This window comes from Podarcis bocagei (genome assembly GCF_964188305.1).
Source record: "Podarcis bocagei genome assembly, chromosome: 5".
Lineage (NCBI taxonomy): Eukaryota > Metazoa > Chordata > Lepidosauria > Squamata > Lacertidae > Podarcis > Podarcis bocagei.
The window spans coordinates 73,599,039-73,616,785 of record NC_138129.1 but is presented as its reverse complement, the minus strand read 5'-3'; the positions used below and the strand labels follow the sequence as shown (position 1 = coordinate 73,616,785).

Sequence of the window (17,747 nt, the reverse complement as noted above, 5' to 3'; positions counted from 1 at the left end):
CTAGAGGTGACTTTCCTGACCCCAGGTAAGCCAAACTAGTGACTTCTAGGGAAGACATTTACAAGGCTGCAACAGGGACAACTTGAGGAAGGGACCAAACTATACTATACTATAACCTGGCATAACTTTGAACTTCCTTAGTTGTACATAATGCCATTACTTAAAATATTTTCTATCTTCACGGCAATCTTATGGTGTTAACTATTTCCAATTTTTATGCCGTATATTATTAATTATATTATTATCATCATCCAATTTAAAAGCCTTATTGTCCAAAAGGGTTGTTTGTTCGTTTACATGCATAATCTCAATTACACGAGGTTTGTGTATTGCTTGCCATGAATATTGTATACCAGCCTGTGCTCTTGGATAGCATCCCATGCCTGCAAACGTTGTGTAACGTGTCAGGTTAACTGGATACAATGCAAGGGCTCTGCGTACCTCACCTTCCAGGGCACACCATTTAATAAAATTTATCAGAAGAGTTGTGCAGCACTTCGCGACAGTACAATCAAAAGGCCTATAGCCGGAACAAAACTGGCCACTCCCAAACACCAGTCATAATGATACAGAAAGGTTTAAAGTGAAGTGAAAATTCTGCCTGAACATGTGCTGTGTCATTACCGAAGTTTTAAAAGAGTCTTCAAAACACTGGAGTTAGCTTGACAACCCACATGACTGCACTGTATACAGAGCGATGCAATAGTGTTAGGAAATATACACTTCCTGTTGTTTACAAAGCCTAGATGACTTAGCTGATGAGAGCAAAAAATGAATCACAATACAGGTTTAATGTTGCTGTTATCTGCATATCTGAAACACTCAGCAATACTTTTGAGTTCTGTACCATTGCCAAAAGTCACCTATTCTGTAGAGTTAAATGCATTCCTTATTTTCATAAACCCATTAGAAAGCAGAAAAAACAGATTCTAAAGTTAAAAGCTGCATAAGAATTCATTTCTGAATGGAAGTCTGCTATATTATTATTATTATAGTGCACTAAAGTCACACTCAATTACAAGTATTTTCATTTTATGTTTTTATTATTTAAATACACCATACTAGAGCAAATGTCTCTGAAAGTATCACAAATAAAAGTTTTCTTCTTCTTCATTCAGCAAATTAGGAGTAGGTGAAAATTTCTACACAGTAGCTGCTATGAGCTTGATTTTTTTTCTTTTTTGTGTCATGGGAAGTAGCAACATTAGGACAAAAAAAACACTTACATGCATACATACATTGTATTTTACAGAGATACAATAAAAGTGTTTGTGATAGAATATCACAAGAGCCCCATCTTTCCTTTATCTCATGTTTTGAGTTTTGAAACACATTTCCTTACAACACTTAAATATACAAAGAGCAAAGAGAATGTTGTTAAGGTAAAACACAGGGTACAAATTCTGACCAGTGCCCTGCTAATTGTTAATGAGGGTAGAAAGCAGACTCAAAAGCTTATCTTAATTAGCTTCATTAGTCATTTTCCCCACTCCCTCCCCACCCAAAGTTGTTCTCTTCTGGTGGACATTTTTCTCCATTTCCTCTACAGTCTCCCAATAGCCCAGATTCATGGAGTCCTTAATGTTCATTTTCAGTCATTTTAATACACCAATAAATGTGGGAAGGGCAACCAAGAGTAAAGAAGGTGCAATGGCATGGAGCTGGCATTGATGCTAGCTACAAAGGTGACTTGTCTACTGGAGACATGGGATCCATCTGTGATGAACAAAGTTTGAGATGAAGGCACGCATTCTGCAGTACTCTGACCTTTTAGCAGACCTGCAAGGAAATAAAAATGGGCATCTTAGCTAAAATGCTTGATTTGAGTCAAGTGTGACTGATTTCGCATTCTCCTTATTTGCTTATCTTATTAAATTACTTTCCAACTGCGACTCAATTAAAGGTTTTCTGCAATACTTATCCAAGTCCCTGAAGAGTTCAAACAGGGGAAAACCAAAACAGACCACACTTAAAATGTAATAATAATAATAATAATATAATAAGAATATCCTTTAAGTTTTGACAGCAGCAAGATACATTTATCACAAAGGAAGGATAGAAGCTTCTGATGGGAAATCCTACAGTTACTTTTTTTCTTTTATAAAAGATGCATTTCCCTTGGACAGGGATGAAATGACACGCCTTGCCTTTGAAGCACACAAAGTAAAGTGATCTTCTAAATTAGGAAAAATTCTGTCTAAAGCAAATAAGATACCCTCCCCTAGGCAACGCTAGTTAACATGCTGCGTAGCACAAAAGCTAAATATAGACATTTTGGAATATTTTCCTCCCATTTAAGATTCCTCATCTGCTATGTTAGTTAACGTTACATAAACTCTGTAATATACGAAGTCAAACATGTGCCTCCACAGTGATGTGTTAATGAATTGTGATAATTAAAAATGCCTAGCTCGACAGAAATCTAACTTCCATGGATAAAGTAGAAACGATCGACAGTCTTCAAATGCAATCTGTTTGCAATTACCAAAATGAAATAATATATTAGATTTTTATGGTTTTTAAATGACATTTTGAGCTTCCTAGGAAGTTTTTTTTTTTTACCCTTTCCCCAAGTTACTAAAAGCCTGAGGTCTATTAGTAACTGCAACCCCCCACTTTCAAGCTAATTAAAGTGGTGGAAGCTTGGAGGTTTAATTCCCCAGAGCTGATGCTCAGTGTGAGAAAGGTAATTTGTCTGTCCAGAACAAAGATTAGGGAGCAGCCAGCAAGCATATTTAATAAATGAGCATCAAGTGTCCTCTACTATGGACAGAGACAATACCAATTATGTAAGTACAAGGGAATTGTTGAGCGATATGTAAACTAGAAGATTCTCTGCAACAGACAGAATAGCAAAACGTAACCTAACTCATGCTTTATTTAAAAGTATAGGAGCTAGAGCCAAGCAAATGCTCTGATCATCGCCAATGAAAGGAAAACTTATACCTTGTGAAAAGGGTTTTAAGGGTAGGGAGTAGGAAAGAAACTCGATGAGCTTTTAGACAACATTCCTCAACTACAAAGTGACAAAATCTGCACAGGACATCATAAACTTCCATCAAGCACCCAGCTTTTTCTTGGGGGGGGGGGGTATTTTACTGTCCATAGTTGGGGTGGTAGTACAATATTTTGTTTATGATAGTAAGGCTATGGTTTAAGAAGTGGTTCATGCTGGAGGCTGGAGGCTTCCCATCCCTGCTGGATGGAGTTGATGTCTTCTGAAATAAAGAAGGACTCTGGAACCAGCTTATTAGGGCAACATCAACTCCTGGCCATCATGCAGAAATGATACTCACCCGGGCCAGAGCAAACAAATCACAATGCAATCAATGTAATTCCAGAGTTTGCTTGGCCGTCTTCAGGTTGTCCATCACCAATAAAATGCCAATGGGCAAAGCAGAGTATGGGCTACTATTTCTATAGGTGGAATATATAGGGTGCTACATCAGGACTGTTTTTGGGCTCCCCTTAACGTTTACTAAAGCAACAAGGCTGTGCTGGGTACTGTAAACAGCAGAGATCAGAAGCACTCCTTGTCCAACGAGTTACAATTCAAATGATAGGGAAGCCAAAGGAAGAGGCTAAAAATGGAGTGTGGAAGAGGGGTTGGAGCAAGTAACACAGGACAAACACACACAACAGCTTCATTTGTGAAGGGCTTTCTGTGGTGCTGGCAGAACAAGCTTACTGGACTGAGAATTCTAACTTTTCCCTCCGAGTAATGCATAGATTAGTAACCCAAAAATATGCAGTGCTAAAAAAGCGCACAATCCGCTTTCTTCCCGGACTCTAGAATCCTATTAAACTTCAGCCATGAAAATTGGGCTTAACTTATAGTACACCACCCTCACACAACCCCACTTGTGGAACTGATAAGCCACTCACTAGGCCATATTAGTGTCACCCGCTGAGAACATCACTTTGTCGTCCATCCCTCCCTGCATCTTTCTCAGCACCTCTTTGCCTCCCTCTTTAACATACTGTAGCTATGCAGTTAATAGCCACAGAATCCAGGCACTGTTCTTATTGAAGTCTTCCTGCACAAAGAGTTACATGTAGGATGAATACAGCTTTGCAGCCCCTGAATCCCTGTTTCTATTCCACACTTATCTTTCCTCTGTAACTGCCAACATTAGTATTACTTTTGCTGAAGCACAGCAAGAACAAATGCACCATAAAGCATATTAAACTTTTACTGCATGCACAAAGCAAACGGATACACAAAAAAGCTGAACTAGATGCAAGAAGTATTCCCTATATTTTAAACAGTTATTCAGAAACAGGGACTTGAGGATAGCACCTGGCCTATAGGGGATTCCAAAACAATATTTAAAGAAGGCAGTCCTCCTAAACTCACTCACACAGGAATAAGCCCTACTGAACTCAGTAGGACTTTTATTGGGAGTATAGAATGCATGAGAGTCCTTAACTACATCTAACATACAACACACTTGGTCACTATTAAATTTAGGGCAGCTTTCTAGAATACACGTACTTATAGCAATGCACCCCTATTAAGGGGCAAGTTCATGTTCTTCTGAACATATTAAGGCTCTAAAGATTCCCTGATGCTGCAGACTTCTAAGTTGCCCAAGGGTTGCTTCGTTCATTTCTTTTTTCTTTCTTTCTTTTTATAAAAAAGACTTTATCTTCAAAATTCCTACTAACAGATAAATGTTATTTTTGCTATCCTTGGAACAGACATTAATGAAGTCCCTATTGTAAATCCATAAAGAATTACCAAGTGAAGTGTGCACTTTGTTTCAATGCAATAACTCAGTGCTGTGTGATTGCCTGGGTTAATGATGAAAAAGTCAAATATACTATCAGAGCTGATGGAAAAATCCATCACCAATCTGAAATTAAAATTCATCTGTGGTCAATAAGATTTAATATCCATGCAAGTGGCGCTGTAAAGAGTAAATGAATCAATGTCATCAATACATAATCAGTATGAAATATGATGTGAATAAAATTATGTGCAAGACTTGTGCATTCAGTGTTTTCTGCACCAGTGTGGAATGAACAGTCCCTTAACTGAAGGTTGACAGTAATTATTATAAATTAGGCATAGCAGTTATCAAAATGCATAGCTATGGGACTTATTAGGGAGATTAAAATAGATCTAAAAACTGTCCAGTTACAGCAGAGGTACAGGACAACTGTGGATTAAAACTGTTCCCTACTCTGCTAGTGAGTAAGCCATATTACACTTTAACACCAAAAACTAAAGAGACATAACGGCCATGAACAAATGGTGCTAACAGAAAGTAAAGCATTTTTCTTGAAAATCAAGCCAACTCTAACTGAACCAAGTAATGTAACTATTTTTCTAATGCTACTGCAATGATTCTACAAACCACTACTGTGCCATTAGCTTATCTGACTCTAGAATGCTACAGTTAAGTACATGCACTTGTTAAGACAGATCCAGATTGTATCCCACAAGTCTTCTTGACGGCCAGAATTGTTTTGGCAAATGCAAATGCAAACAAACAAACACACACACACACACACACACACACACAGGCTTGACCCAAATTAAACTGGAGTCACTTCACAATTCAAGCACCTCAATGTTTGGAGCTTCACCCCGTTCACTACATTCCATCGTGTAAAGCCATTTGAAAGATATTCAGTAGTAGGCTGAAAAATGTATTAATCTTGTTTTAACTCTAATAAGGTCCATTAGCAATTGTTCAATATTCACCTTCTGGTCTGGCAGTAGTGGATTGCTCTGAAGTGAATTCAAATGACCATTGATGAGGGCTGTAGGTCTATCATGTTCGCAGAATAAACTGCCATTGATGTAGTGAAACCTGTCTCCAGGGACCAGGCGATTCCGGCAGGTAGAGCACGTAAAACACTGAAATGGGTGAACAAAAGGCAAAGTTAAAACTGGAGGGAGGGCATTAAAAACGCCAAAAAAATATTATAATCTGAATTACAGCAAAGTTAAGGGATATATGGGACTTTGGCCAAATACAGGAAGCTGCACCTGTTGGAACCCAATAGTGTGTTCAGACCTGCAGCACAACTAATCACTAGGACAACATACGCAACTTCAAAAGCCTTTCCATTTATGACTCAGCCCGTTTTACGAATTTAGAGGAGACGCTGCGCTGCTTTTATTCCAATAGAGATCTGTGCACAGGTGCTGCAATATTTGGGGTAGAGGGCGGGGACAGTGTCAGAAAGACAATTTTTTCCTACCTTAAGATGATAGACATTCCCTTGTGCTCTCATAACCAGCTCACTAGCAGGAATTGACTGCCCACAAGCACTGCAAGCACCGCTATTTCCAAATAACCTGAAAACAAAAAGGTGATGCTTATTATTTACTCCCCCCACCTGAGTCACTTGTGAATCAAGAAGCCAGTTCTGAAAGAGCCATTTCAACTTGTCAAAATCCACCCCTGAAGCTTGTTTACATACTTTGGGGCGTGATAATTTAAGAGACTGCAACACAAGCCAAATTGCCACAGGAGCACCCTAGACCTCTCAAGACTTGGAAGCACAGGATCTAATAAAATATTAACTTGCATCCAGCAACACAAACCAATTCTGTACAACACTTTTTATCAGATTACTGGGTTTGTCATAAAAAAAGGGACAGAATTCATGACTGGAGTTTAAATGCATTGTGTCCTTGAAATTATATGAAGAACTTTTTTGTACTTTAATCATATCTTGAGAGATGAGTCATCAAAAGGGTTAAGAGGATTTGATTGTATATCTAAGACGACATCATGCTCAGTGTATTGAAACTCCAGTAAACCTCCAGCAGGGCAGAGTTTCCATTAGAAACTCTCGGCTATCCAGGTTGATATATAATGTGTATGGGTTAACCTTTTCAATCATGGTGTCAACACTTTAGATTTGCCTCTGCTCATCTCTTTCATCCTAACCTTCTCTCTCTCTCTTGATAATGAAATGCTTGCTCCAACTTCCCTCTATCTGCTCCTGAGTCCACAATTTAGATTACTTCATCTCTGCTAGCAACAAACTGAATGAAATTTCGATTTGAGCAGAAAGTAATTTACCGGGATCTGGACCCATTTGTCATCATATCTCTCTGGGTGTTTGCTGTATCACTGCAGTTTTCCTATGCAATCAAATGAGACCACAACATCTGCCATGGGGGTGGGGGGGGGAGAGAGAGAGAGAGAGAGAGAGAAGAGGGAAAGCAGAGGAAGGAGGGGGGGAAGGACTGAAGGAAAATATACACAATTCTTCTAATGCATTTAAAGGCACAACATACTGATTTGAGCTACAATACTTTAATGAATATTGATCTCCCACTTTTACAGAGTATGTATGCTAGAATTTTAAAAATGGTTTTTTTCTCTCTTGTTTGCTTTTCTGCAGTTTCTCACTGCACCCACAGCTATTACAATGATGGACCATCTCATAGTGAAGGAAGAATGTGAACTAGCTGGCAGGCTCCCACTCCCATGGCTTAAGATTTGGGTGCTTTTGGGGGGGGGGAGAGTGCAATAGCATCTATAAAATAAATGTACTGGTGTCATAATATTAATTATTTCCATTGCCTTTTTTGCCCAATAGTAAAGTCATACATTTGTGCTTGTGTATCAGTCTGGAGGACGCGTTACTACTGAAAATGCTGTGATCTGAATGTTTGCTGCGTGCCTCCGTATCAAGGAGGGGGGAACGAAAATAATTGCTTTGAGTTTTCCAGAATCAGTGCTTGCAGAGGGAGGCTTGTCATGTTCAAACTACTAATTTGCTGTCGCCACTTTATTGAAAATAGCCTGTAAGTTGGTATTAAATGTATCGACTGAACGACAGGGAGAGTAGTAAAACTGCCCCTTAAGATGGCTTTTAATAGGAAGCCTGAGAAACAAATTTTGCAGCAGCATCGATTTGAAGAGTTCAATCAAAACTCCATTTCAAAACTAATTAGTCTGAGATCCGCAACACACTGACACTTTCTTGCGAGTCAGAATGGGTACAAAGGGAAAGCTGAACTAATATACTGTCAAGACCTCCAGCCTAAAAAGGGCTGAACCATCCAGAAAAAAAAGTAGATGGATGCTATTCTAGTATCTGCTGGATCAGGAGGACCACTTCAAACTATTTACAAGGACAACCGATTTCACTGAGAGCTTCACTATGTGTATTCTTCCCACCACTCCCCATTATCAGTCGCAATGTTCTAGAAGGAAGTCATTTAAAGAGGCAGCGAGAAAGGCATATTTAGGTCCATCTGCAGAACTGTGACTAAAGTGGCAGCAAAAATTACAACGGAAGCTTTTCTAGAATGGCAAAAGGAAGATCTCATAGCTGAATATTCTCCTCCCAGAAGTACACACAGGCACACTCCCCTCTTTTAAAGGAGGCAAGACAGAAAAAAAACCCTCTTTCACAGCCTCCTGTGGAAGAGGCGAGGATTTCAAACGCGCCACACAATTTAAAAATCATTTTTAATCATGCTGCTTTAACTGTGACACATTCTCTTCATAAAGTATGTGTGTATCATACAAACTTTCCTGAGCAATGGTGGTTGCGCATCTAAATTAAATTTTAATAATTGCAAGTCAAAAATGTAATCCCAAAAGCTACTTGTACATCATTTTAAACACACACACACACACACACACACACACAGCCAGCCTCGTTCTAAAAGAATTTGAATTTTTGGAAGTCACAGCCAAAACTAACTTAAGGCAGTCTACATAATCTGCAGGGTTAGGCTACTACTGAAGCAAATGTCCAGGACTTTGCCCGTTACTTTTTTTAGATGCTTTTCTTTTCTTTCCTACTAATGAGAATACTCTTATTTTGCGGCACTTTATCAGAAGCTTCAGATAATTTTTGTTTCATCATGGAGGAAGACAATCATTGTTAACTACCCTCATCCTGAAAAGTTGTTTTTATATGGGTTCTGTGAGAGAGTAGAGTTAATTAGCTAATCAGGGAGACTGTCCAGGACAGTATTTAATTTAAAAGGCTGGAGGCTTTAGGTGCTCAATTAAGTAACTATCGGTCTCAGACTGGACTTTAATGGGCTCTTTTCTCTTTAACTCCAGGAATGGGGGAGAGATACCCCAGGTCAGGCTAATTAAAGCCAGGGGACTCTTTAATTGCGATGACAGAAGTGGTTTCAGTTTCCTCTCTTTGGGTCTTGGAGTCCAAAGAGGTTGTTAATATTTCAACATTTGGGCAACACAATCAATCACCAACACTGAGATGTTCCATATATGGATGAAAGGTCCTACATTTTGCAGCATTATGTAATGCCACCTTAAATTAATCCCAACTCTCTTCCTCATTCAAAACCTTTAGAAGCGGACAGAGGTGATGAGATGGGAACAAGAGGATGTGGGGTGGGGGGGCTAGCTGAAAATTTCTTCAACTGGAACACTTTTAAAATAAACTACAGAAAAGTAAGGTGCAGCGTGGGGATTTTTACCATGCTGTGGAAACCAAACAGCTCTGCACCACAAAGAGTTTTGCATTGCCAGTCCCGCAGTTCAATTTTCCCCTTGCACCTGAAAGGGGTGGGGAGAGGAGAGAGAGGAGGAGAAGGGAGGGGGGCGACATATCTGTACCCAGAAGCATCCAAACTTCCTAGCTGAAAGAAAAGCACATCCAAAGCTACTGATCCAGAAGCAATTGGTTTTCCATCAGATTTCCTATACCGGATCCAAATTCTGTGCCAGCTGTATCAGATGTAACAAAGGCTAGGCAAAAAAATTATGCCTACAGCCAAGTCCATTAAAGGTACTTCAGCATAACTACAGCCCAAGCACCTTAAAAGCACCAGAAGCTATTGATACTTAAGGGGGAGGAAGGCGGCTGTGCAAGGGCTGCATTCGAGGGAGAGGGAGAGAGAGGAAAAAATATCAGCCAAATTACGCTTGGTTAATTCAGAGTAACAGATCTGCCCCCAAGTGAATTGGAGGCCTTGAATTAATTCTGTTATGACAAATCAAGATAAACGTTCCCCCTAAATTGCATGCGATTTAATTAATTTTTGAGATCCTGGATTTTTTTTCCAAGCTAATAGTTCACATGCTCCTGTGCTGTCATTGTGCTTGAGTGGGCAGACTTCAAAGTGATATTAAATAACCAACTATTAGATTTACCTAGCACGTCCTATTGGAAAAATGCCATTTAATTACCTAGCCTGTTCAATTAAAGGGACAGCATTCCCTGAATATAGCAGCTTGCTGTTGATTACCAGAAAAATGAACTCGTTGCCTGGCTGCTCCCTCCCTTTCCTCCCCTCCTCAAATGGCTCATACTGTGGACAGACAGCCCACGTGAATGGCAATGAGCAGCAAGGAGAACAGAGAACATCTTTTGCCTGTTGGAATGGGAATCAGGTGCTTGCCGCCCGGCATGTCAAGCACAGTGCCACGAACACTTTTTTTTTTGGGGGGGGGGTGACCATGCTCTCATGATCTAGGCAAGGCTATATGCTCCTCACCTGCCCCCCAAACCCAAAAATATATTTCCACTGCCACCTCAGTAGCAAACACCAGGTGGGATATAAGAGATTATAATCATATTAAATAGACATTTGTACAGAAAGAGTTCTCAAGCAGCACTAGCCCTTTAAGAAAAGCCTAGTTTGTTTCTCCCTCCCCACCACCTCTTTCAACCACCACCACCCCCCAGCCTATTCTCTCTTGCTCTCTCCAAGGCCAATTTTGTTAATTAAATGTTTTGTTTGCGACACAGCTCTCATTCATTTTGGACACGTCATTCCAGGCAGATCTAAGCCAGGGACGAGATCTCATTAGATAAAACCTATCAGAACTAAGAGAAAATGGAGGAGACACTAATTAAAGCTCTTAATTGTGCAGATTCACTGCCACGCTGCTGCTTTATCTAGAATCTCATAGCTGGGAGGGCTGCCCATCACCCTTCTCCCTTCCAAATAAATTCTTCCTTTGCTTAGGGTACTATGGTTGTGAGTTAAGGGGTCAGAGAAGAGTCAATGTATTGCCATCCTTTTACTTACATGAACACCCCACAGCCCTCTGCTGCCAATAAAATCTGTGGCAATCCTTAGATAAGGTAAGGCTGGTTTGGTAAAGCCACTACCCAGATTTAGTTGTAGAGGCCCATAGTGGTAGTTTAAAAAAAAACCCCAGTTGTCTTGTCCTATGAAGAGACTTCAATCAGTCAGTCCCTATCACCTCAGAGGATGAATGATCAATTTGTCTCTAAGCTTTACGACAAACATCTCATTGAAAGTCCCATTAAGATCAACTTAATTTCTGCAAGCAGTCAAAAGAACAAAATCATGACTTATTTCTATATATTTTCCTACATGATCCTCAATAAAAACCACACACACTGAAGAGCACTTGTAAAATGGTAGCATCTTGTTTGTTAGTAGATTAGGACATGTAGCTACTTATGTCTGAGTCATCAGGGTCACAGATGAAAATGCTGGAACTTTATGTACTTGGGTCAGTAGACCTTTGTCCTATGGAACAAATAAGCTTCCAGAAGTGCACACTCAAGTATCCATATTTTATTGGACAAGCTATTCAGTTCTAGTGAAGAGTCAGACTGATGGAACAAAATCAGTTCAAATTTACCATCTGATAAAGCACCCTATTTATAATAGCCTATATTAAAACTGTAATAAGTTTTGGCCACACAAAAACCTGAGGCAGAGATTCCAATAAGCTGGCCTGAACTTGCCTTAGGGGTACAGTAGACAACTTCTCTTTTTAATTAGTAGTGATCAGAAGAGGTTTGTTTGATGGTTTTAGTAGAGAGAGACGAAATCTGTACTGTTCATTGAATCTGAACAGTAGTGTCAATTTTTCCACTTCAAACAAACCTCTTTTTCTAACCGTTCTGCTCTATTTAATTAGAATTCTGTCTCGCTTATGCAGTTGCTTCGGACAGGGATCAAGAACGCATCGCTGTAAGCCTGCACACACTGATTTTCAAGCATTTACTTTAAAAATCCACACACTTAGCAAAATGAATGCTGCAATCCCTTAAAACCTTTCTATTGCCATTTTGTTTTCTGTATTCTATTTAGCTGATTGAAGGTGCTAGCATAAAGAAGAGCCATTATCAGAACAAGAAAGGGTCTCCTTATTGGTGTCACAGATTCAAAATGCTGTTGCCTCCAGAATCAGAACAAAGTAATATTTAGTATGCAACTTAGAGTTGTTACATCGTTAAATGTACAAATTCCAGAAGAAATCGGCTCAAAATATTTATAACTAAGTATTTGAAAATAGGCACAAAGAGATGATTTTAACCACTAAAGCTTGCTCACTCCTTCCAAGAACTGGGATACTTTTTAAAATCTATTCTAAGTATGAAAATGAATACTATCTAGAAAAAAACTCCATATGCCTTTACCTCACATTCTTTATATGCCAAAGAAGGTGGGAGGGGGCTGTTTAATTACTGGTTGCTGAACTAGAACACCTCCTTAAAGCATTCATGTGCATCAGTCTATCAAGTCATTTACTCAAATTAAATGTGTAATCCTTCAAAATGCCTCCTTTCAAAATGAGTTTAAAGGAGCTTGAGTTCACCTGAAAAGATTGAATGGGCACCTGGACCTCTTAAATTCTTTCTATTAATTGCTCTAAAACTAGTGGGGGTGGGGAGAAGAAACAAACACATTTTTGTTATGCAAAGTGGAGGAGATGCAGAATACTGGATGCAATAAGAAATATGCAATAAGAACCATACACATGTTCACTTTCATACTGAAAGATATGCTCCACAGCAATAGGAAAGCATGTATTACCACTGTGTTGGGTGTGCAGAGTTTGGCACAGGAGACGGTCACAGTCCCTCCAACAATTAATCAACTCCTTCACAATGAATACAGAGAATGAGTCATTCCATTTTCATTTAAAGGTGCTTATGCAAATAATAATATAATAAATCAGATACTGAAAGGGTAGCTCTCTCGCTGTTTTAGCCTCTTCCCGCCACTGTTCTAGCAAACTCTATGCTTGCTCTCACCCCATTAGGTTCCAAACAAGCGTCCTTCTGCCCCACTACCATAGTAGCTTTGGGCAGCTAACTGTTTTAAACCAGGATTTTTCTCTTAAAAGTTTAGGGTCACTTTAGAAGTTTTATTCTACCACACCTCTCCTTGAGCCATCTACCAAAGTTTTCTACTGTAATCCAGGAAAATGATTGTTTTATTAAATCAGGCTTCTACTTTTGAACTACCCCTTGCAACCAGAGGTATTTCTGGCCTGCAGTTCCTTCTGCTTCATAGGAAAAGTATGGAGTCGTGTATTCAAGAAACCAGCAAACCAGCCTAACTTCCCCTGTGTCTCTCTCACCTGATGTAGTCGTTTCTGCACAGGATCATGCCGCTCTTAGTGTAGCAGGACGTACCAATTTCTCCCAGCTGGGCTTGGCAGCAGGAGCACTTCAGGCACCGGCTGTGCCAATAGCTATCCATGGCATAGAGCAAGAAGCGATCAGCAATCTTCCCCCCGCAGCCTGCACATCTTTTCCATGAGAGGGAGCCACTGGTGACCGGGGGAGGCTGCGAGCTGCTGCCTGGGTTCACCATGGTCTGGATAAGGGAATAAGAAATGAAGAAAAATGAGATGAAGGGGTTGATTCTCAGACTAAGAGCTCTTGCAACCTGCCCCTCCCAGCCCAAGAAAGATGGGGAATAGCAGCAACTTGTTTACTTTTCAGTGCCTTTGTTCTGGGTTAATTAGCTGCCTCCCCTTCCAAGTTGGCTGGTGGTGCTCAATGACAGTTTTAGCTTGCAATACTGCTGTCAAACTTAGAGTGACCCCCGCTTTGTTTGCTGCCAGGAAAGTACACACACCTGGAGTCTCACAGTCTACATGGCCCTCCCAGATATAAATTGCTGGGCCCCACAGTCCTAAAATGAGAATGGCATAAAAAAACAGCCAGAGTGAGGCCACAATTCCTGACCACAACTCTTGGGGAGTGCAGCTGTAGCTCACCAGCTGCGAATGATTCTGGGGATTGTTTGGTTCTAGTTTACAGGAGAGGCAAGTATAAGCTCCGGAGAAAACTGTGAGAAAGTTGTGAAACTAGTTTTTCAAGGTCTCCCTTTTCATGCTATTGTTATCTGCAAGGGCTCAGCTAGGATCGTCCCTATTTATTTATTTATTTCTTCAAAAGATCAAATGAAAGTGGGGTCCTCCTCCCAAAAGACGCTTTACTGGATAATAATAGATCACTTAACTTTCAGAAGCCTGTTAACTTCCTATACAAACACATCTACTTTTGTCTCACTAATCTGCCCTTGATCAGCAATTTAAATGCTAAGCGCTTTGTTGCCCTTAAAAAAAAAAAAGTTTTGCGTAAAAGCAGAGAGGCAGAACAATCAAGCATGCCCCACTCAGGAAACAGCTAGCATGGCTGGCTGTAAAAGTGCTGCTTGGGGAGGGGTGGAGGTGGAAATAGACACACATGCAAACCCACAAGTGTGTTTCTCACTTTCTAATAAATGCTTTGTACAAGCAGGGCAACAGGGAGATTAATAATGGAACCAATTCATAAAGCTTACTCCAAACTGATTAATTTGCTCTGCCTCAAATCCAGTAGTCGAACAGGCTACTGTTCAGTCATTTGCACTATAAAAAGATCAAGTTATTTACTGCCAATTAAGCAGTGTGTTTTCCCTTTGTCCTTTGTAAGCTGCCCATGCTCAAGCTAAAGCATCTGGCTGTTTGCTAAGACATATACCTCTGAAGCGAAAGAGTGAAGAGGAGAGGGCAAACTTTTCCTGCCACTTAGTTGCCCAACTAAGTTACAACAGAAGCTTCAGGGTCCTTAAAATAGGCCACTTTAAAAAAAAATAAAAGGACCAAACAAAACAGGATTTCCTTCAAAATAACTCCTGATCATATGTTCAGTTGACCACACAATAAACCAGACTGCGAACTGCACCAATTAAGACTGTAACTAAAAACCCCGAGACTTGGGAAAGAGAACCACTCTAAAAGCCATTAGCATTGCATTTCTCTGAATGCATCATATACCTTTATGTAAATTGATTTCTGATGCATTTAACTCATGGAATGGCCTTTTGTTACCATTTCCAGCAATATGAATCTGCATTTCTTACTTCTGATTAAAAGCAAAAAGGATTCCTAAAGTATGTTAAACCTACTTCCCATCTTTCCAAGACCAAAAGCACCCCACACAAACCCCACTGCCTTGCTCCCACCCACCCTGTCTTTGTTGAAAGGTAAATATTATATATAAAAGGAAACGCTACACTGACAGAAGCATCCAGTAACCCCATTAAGCTAAAGCTCTTAAGGACAAGCAATACCTTAATGCTGATTAAATCTAAAAGAGATGAATCAAGAGGACTGACCAGAAAGTGACTCCCTTGATAACTAAGGACGGGCCCTCATCAAGTTTCATTTGGAGTTGGGGGGGTGGGGGCAGAGAAAGAGAAGGAAAGCTTTTAACTTAAATAGGCTTACTCTGGTAATTACACAGCCAAGCAATTTAGGTCCTGGAACAGAGGCAATGAAACAGAAAGGAGAGCTGGCAGCTAGAGGCAAAACACACACCCCCTCCCTCCTTTTAACAACGTCTCTGGTGATTTTAATGGAGACCAAGGGAGGGACAAGCGTAGAGCTTGCAATTTGTAGTACCAAAAAAAAATAAAAATGGATGCTTAATTCACGGCTTGGTTTTAATTAGGTTGATTCATCAGATTTCCCCTGAACAAAAAGGAGGAGAAAAGGAGGGGGGAGAGAGAGAAAGAGAAAGGAGAGTGAGAGAAGAGAGCAAATACCTTACTTAAGATTATTCTTTCTCCCTTTCCTCCTCCTCCTCCAAACCTGCCACTGTTTCAAAATAAGTGGTGTTTTTTTTACTACAAAGAAAGTGGGCGACCGTTCCTCCCACCTCCTCCGCGACTCCCAGGCAGAACCGGGCGCGGGGGGGGGGGGTAGGAGAGAGAGAGAAGCAGCGCGGGGCAAAGCAGGCAGCCTTTTGTACCGCTACGCCGGGCTGCGGGCGGCCCCGCCGCCGCTAGGCTCCCGGGAGGTGCAGCCAGCTTTCTCCCCCCCCCCCCAATCCAGGCGATGGCGGGGGTGGCCGTGTTTACTTCCCACTCCGGACCGCAACGAAGTGGAGAGGGAGGGGGTAGAGAGAGGAAAGGAGAAACAGCTACAATCATCCAAAAGAGGGGGGGAAACAACGCACCACCAAGCAGCACTCTCTTTCTCCACTCCCGCGCCCACGATCTTACCTGTTTCCCCTCTATGGTGCAAGAGGCCGTGGACAACGTGGCTGTAGCTTCGGGAGAGCTCTCGCAGGGGGAGACGGGTTGGTGCTGGTGGGCTGGCCCGGCTCGATCCCGATTGACGGCGGACCAATTCGGAGCAAACCCAGCGCGCTCGCCGGGCTACGCGGAGCAGCAACCCTCCGTCCGGGTCAGGGAACTGCAAGCAGCCCCGGGCTGGGAGGGAGGAGGTGGTGGTGGTGTTGGAAATGTCCGGGAAGCGTTTGCTCCAGCCCTCCTTTCCTTCCTTCCTTCCTTGCTGCTGCTGCTGCTTCGTCCTACTCTCGCTGCTTCCCCTCGAGGGGAGATGCAGAGCTGGGTTGTTGCTGCTGCTGCAAAAGGCGAGCACGGGCGGCGGCGCCGACGCCGCTCTCGCTGCTGCTGCCGCCGCTGCTGCAATAGCTGGGTTAAGTTTTGGCAGATGTGGCCGCACTTCCGAGCTGGCTCGCGCTTCCCCCCCACCCCTTTCCCGCCGCCACCTCCCTGTTGCGGGGCTCGGGCGGCTTCCAAAGCCTCTCGCCGCCAACGGCCAACGCAGGGGGAAAGTCCCGAGAGTGGGGCAGCGAAGGCGCCGGAGCGCGCGGCTGTTGCTGTTAAGACGACGGCGACGACTGAGGAGGCGGCGGCTTCTTCTGCTTCTTCCTTCCTCCTCTCACGACCCTCCGCGGCTCCCCGGGCGGCGCTGCCTCGTCTCCGGACGCGCGCAGAGGAGGCCTCCGTCTACCCGCTGGCGCCTTCCTCGCTGCCTCTCTCCGCCGCTCTTGCCCATGTGTTACTGACAGAGCAGAACCCCAACTACTCCGCGGCTCGGCCCCTCGCGTCACAGCCGCGCCGGCCAATCCGCCCGCGGCTTGTTGAGGCGGAATAATAAAACCTGCCAATCGCGAGCGGGAGGACAAAGAAACGGGGCTGGGGGGAGGGAGGAGGAGGGAACCGAGTCAGGTGGGGAGCCGAGCGGGGCGGCAGAAGCTCGAGCGAGCCAGGAGGGGCCAGGACGTCGTTGTCGTCGTCCGCTTCACTCAGCTCCTCGTCCGGCAGACCGTCTCCTCCTTGGCCGCCGTGCTTTCCATTCCTTCCTGTCATTAAAGGCCCCAGTCCTTCTGCGCGCCCTTCCTCGGGACCAGAAGAAGCACTTATTAACACGCGCTTAAAACTCGAACGCAACCACCCCCCCAAGCACAAACTATGCGTAGGGTCGCAGGCCGCGAGCTCCGAAACTTAAAATCACCTGAGGGAGCCGAGCCAGGAGGGTGGGGGGAAGACGTGATAGGATGAGGTTAGGTTGTGCTGTCGCTTCCTGCGCGCGCCTTTGGGAGCGGAGTCCGTTAAATTTCGTTGGAAGTTTAAACTTCTGGGCAGAACGCGCAGGGGCGTCAAGGCAACGGGGGGTCGCGAGAACAAAATTTTCTCCTTTTCTCGCCCAAAAGTAACAGGCGAAATCCCCTCATGAGGGCTTCTCCTTTGCTGGGAACAACCCCCGACGAAACTT

The 17,747-nt window shown here is 42.6% G+C and overlaps 1 protein-coding gene across 1 annotated transcript; it reads right to left on the bottom strand.

Moving 5' to 3' along the window:
• Positions 1–1,022: 1,022 nt before the first annotated feature.
• Positions 1,023–17,561, bottom strand: LMO4 (LIM domain only 4). Its single transcript, XM_081194125.1, has 5 exons — positions 16,226–17,561; positions 13,308–13,546; positions 6,214–6,310; positions 5,711–5,866; positions 1,023–1,779 (listed from the first exon to the last, which is right to left on the bottom strand). Exons 2-5 carry the CDS (start codon positions 13,541–13,543, stop codon positions 1,771–1,773), a joined length of 498 nt encoding a protein of 165 aa, XP_081050251.1. The 5' UTR covers positions 13,544–13,546; positions 16,226–17,561; the 3' UTR covers positions 1,023–1,770.
• Between the last annotated feature and the right edge of the window lie 186 nt (positions 17,562–17,747).

Bases quoted from the DNA above. Each gene is read 5' to 3' on its own strand.
- LMO4 (XM_081194125.1), bottom strand. From the start codon at position 13,543: ATGGTGAACCCAGGCAGCAGCTCGCAGCCTCCCCCGGTCACCAGTGGC. The intron at 6,311-13,307 runs GTGAGAGAGACA...TTTTGTTTTCAG, and splicing joins TGCAGAAACGACTACATCAG to GTTATTTGGAAATAGCGGTG. The intron at 5,867-6,213 runs GTAGGAAAAAAT...CACCCATTTCAG, and splicing joins GGAATGTCTATCATCTTAAG to TGTTTTACGTGCTCTACCTG.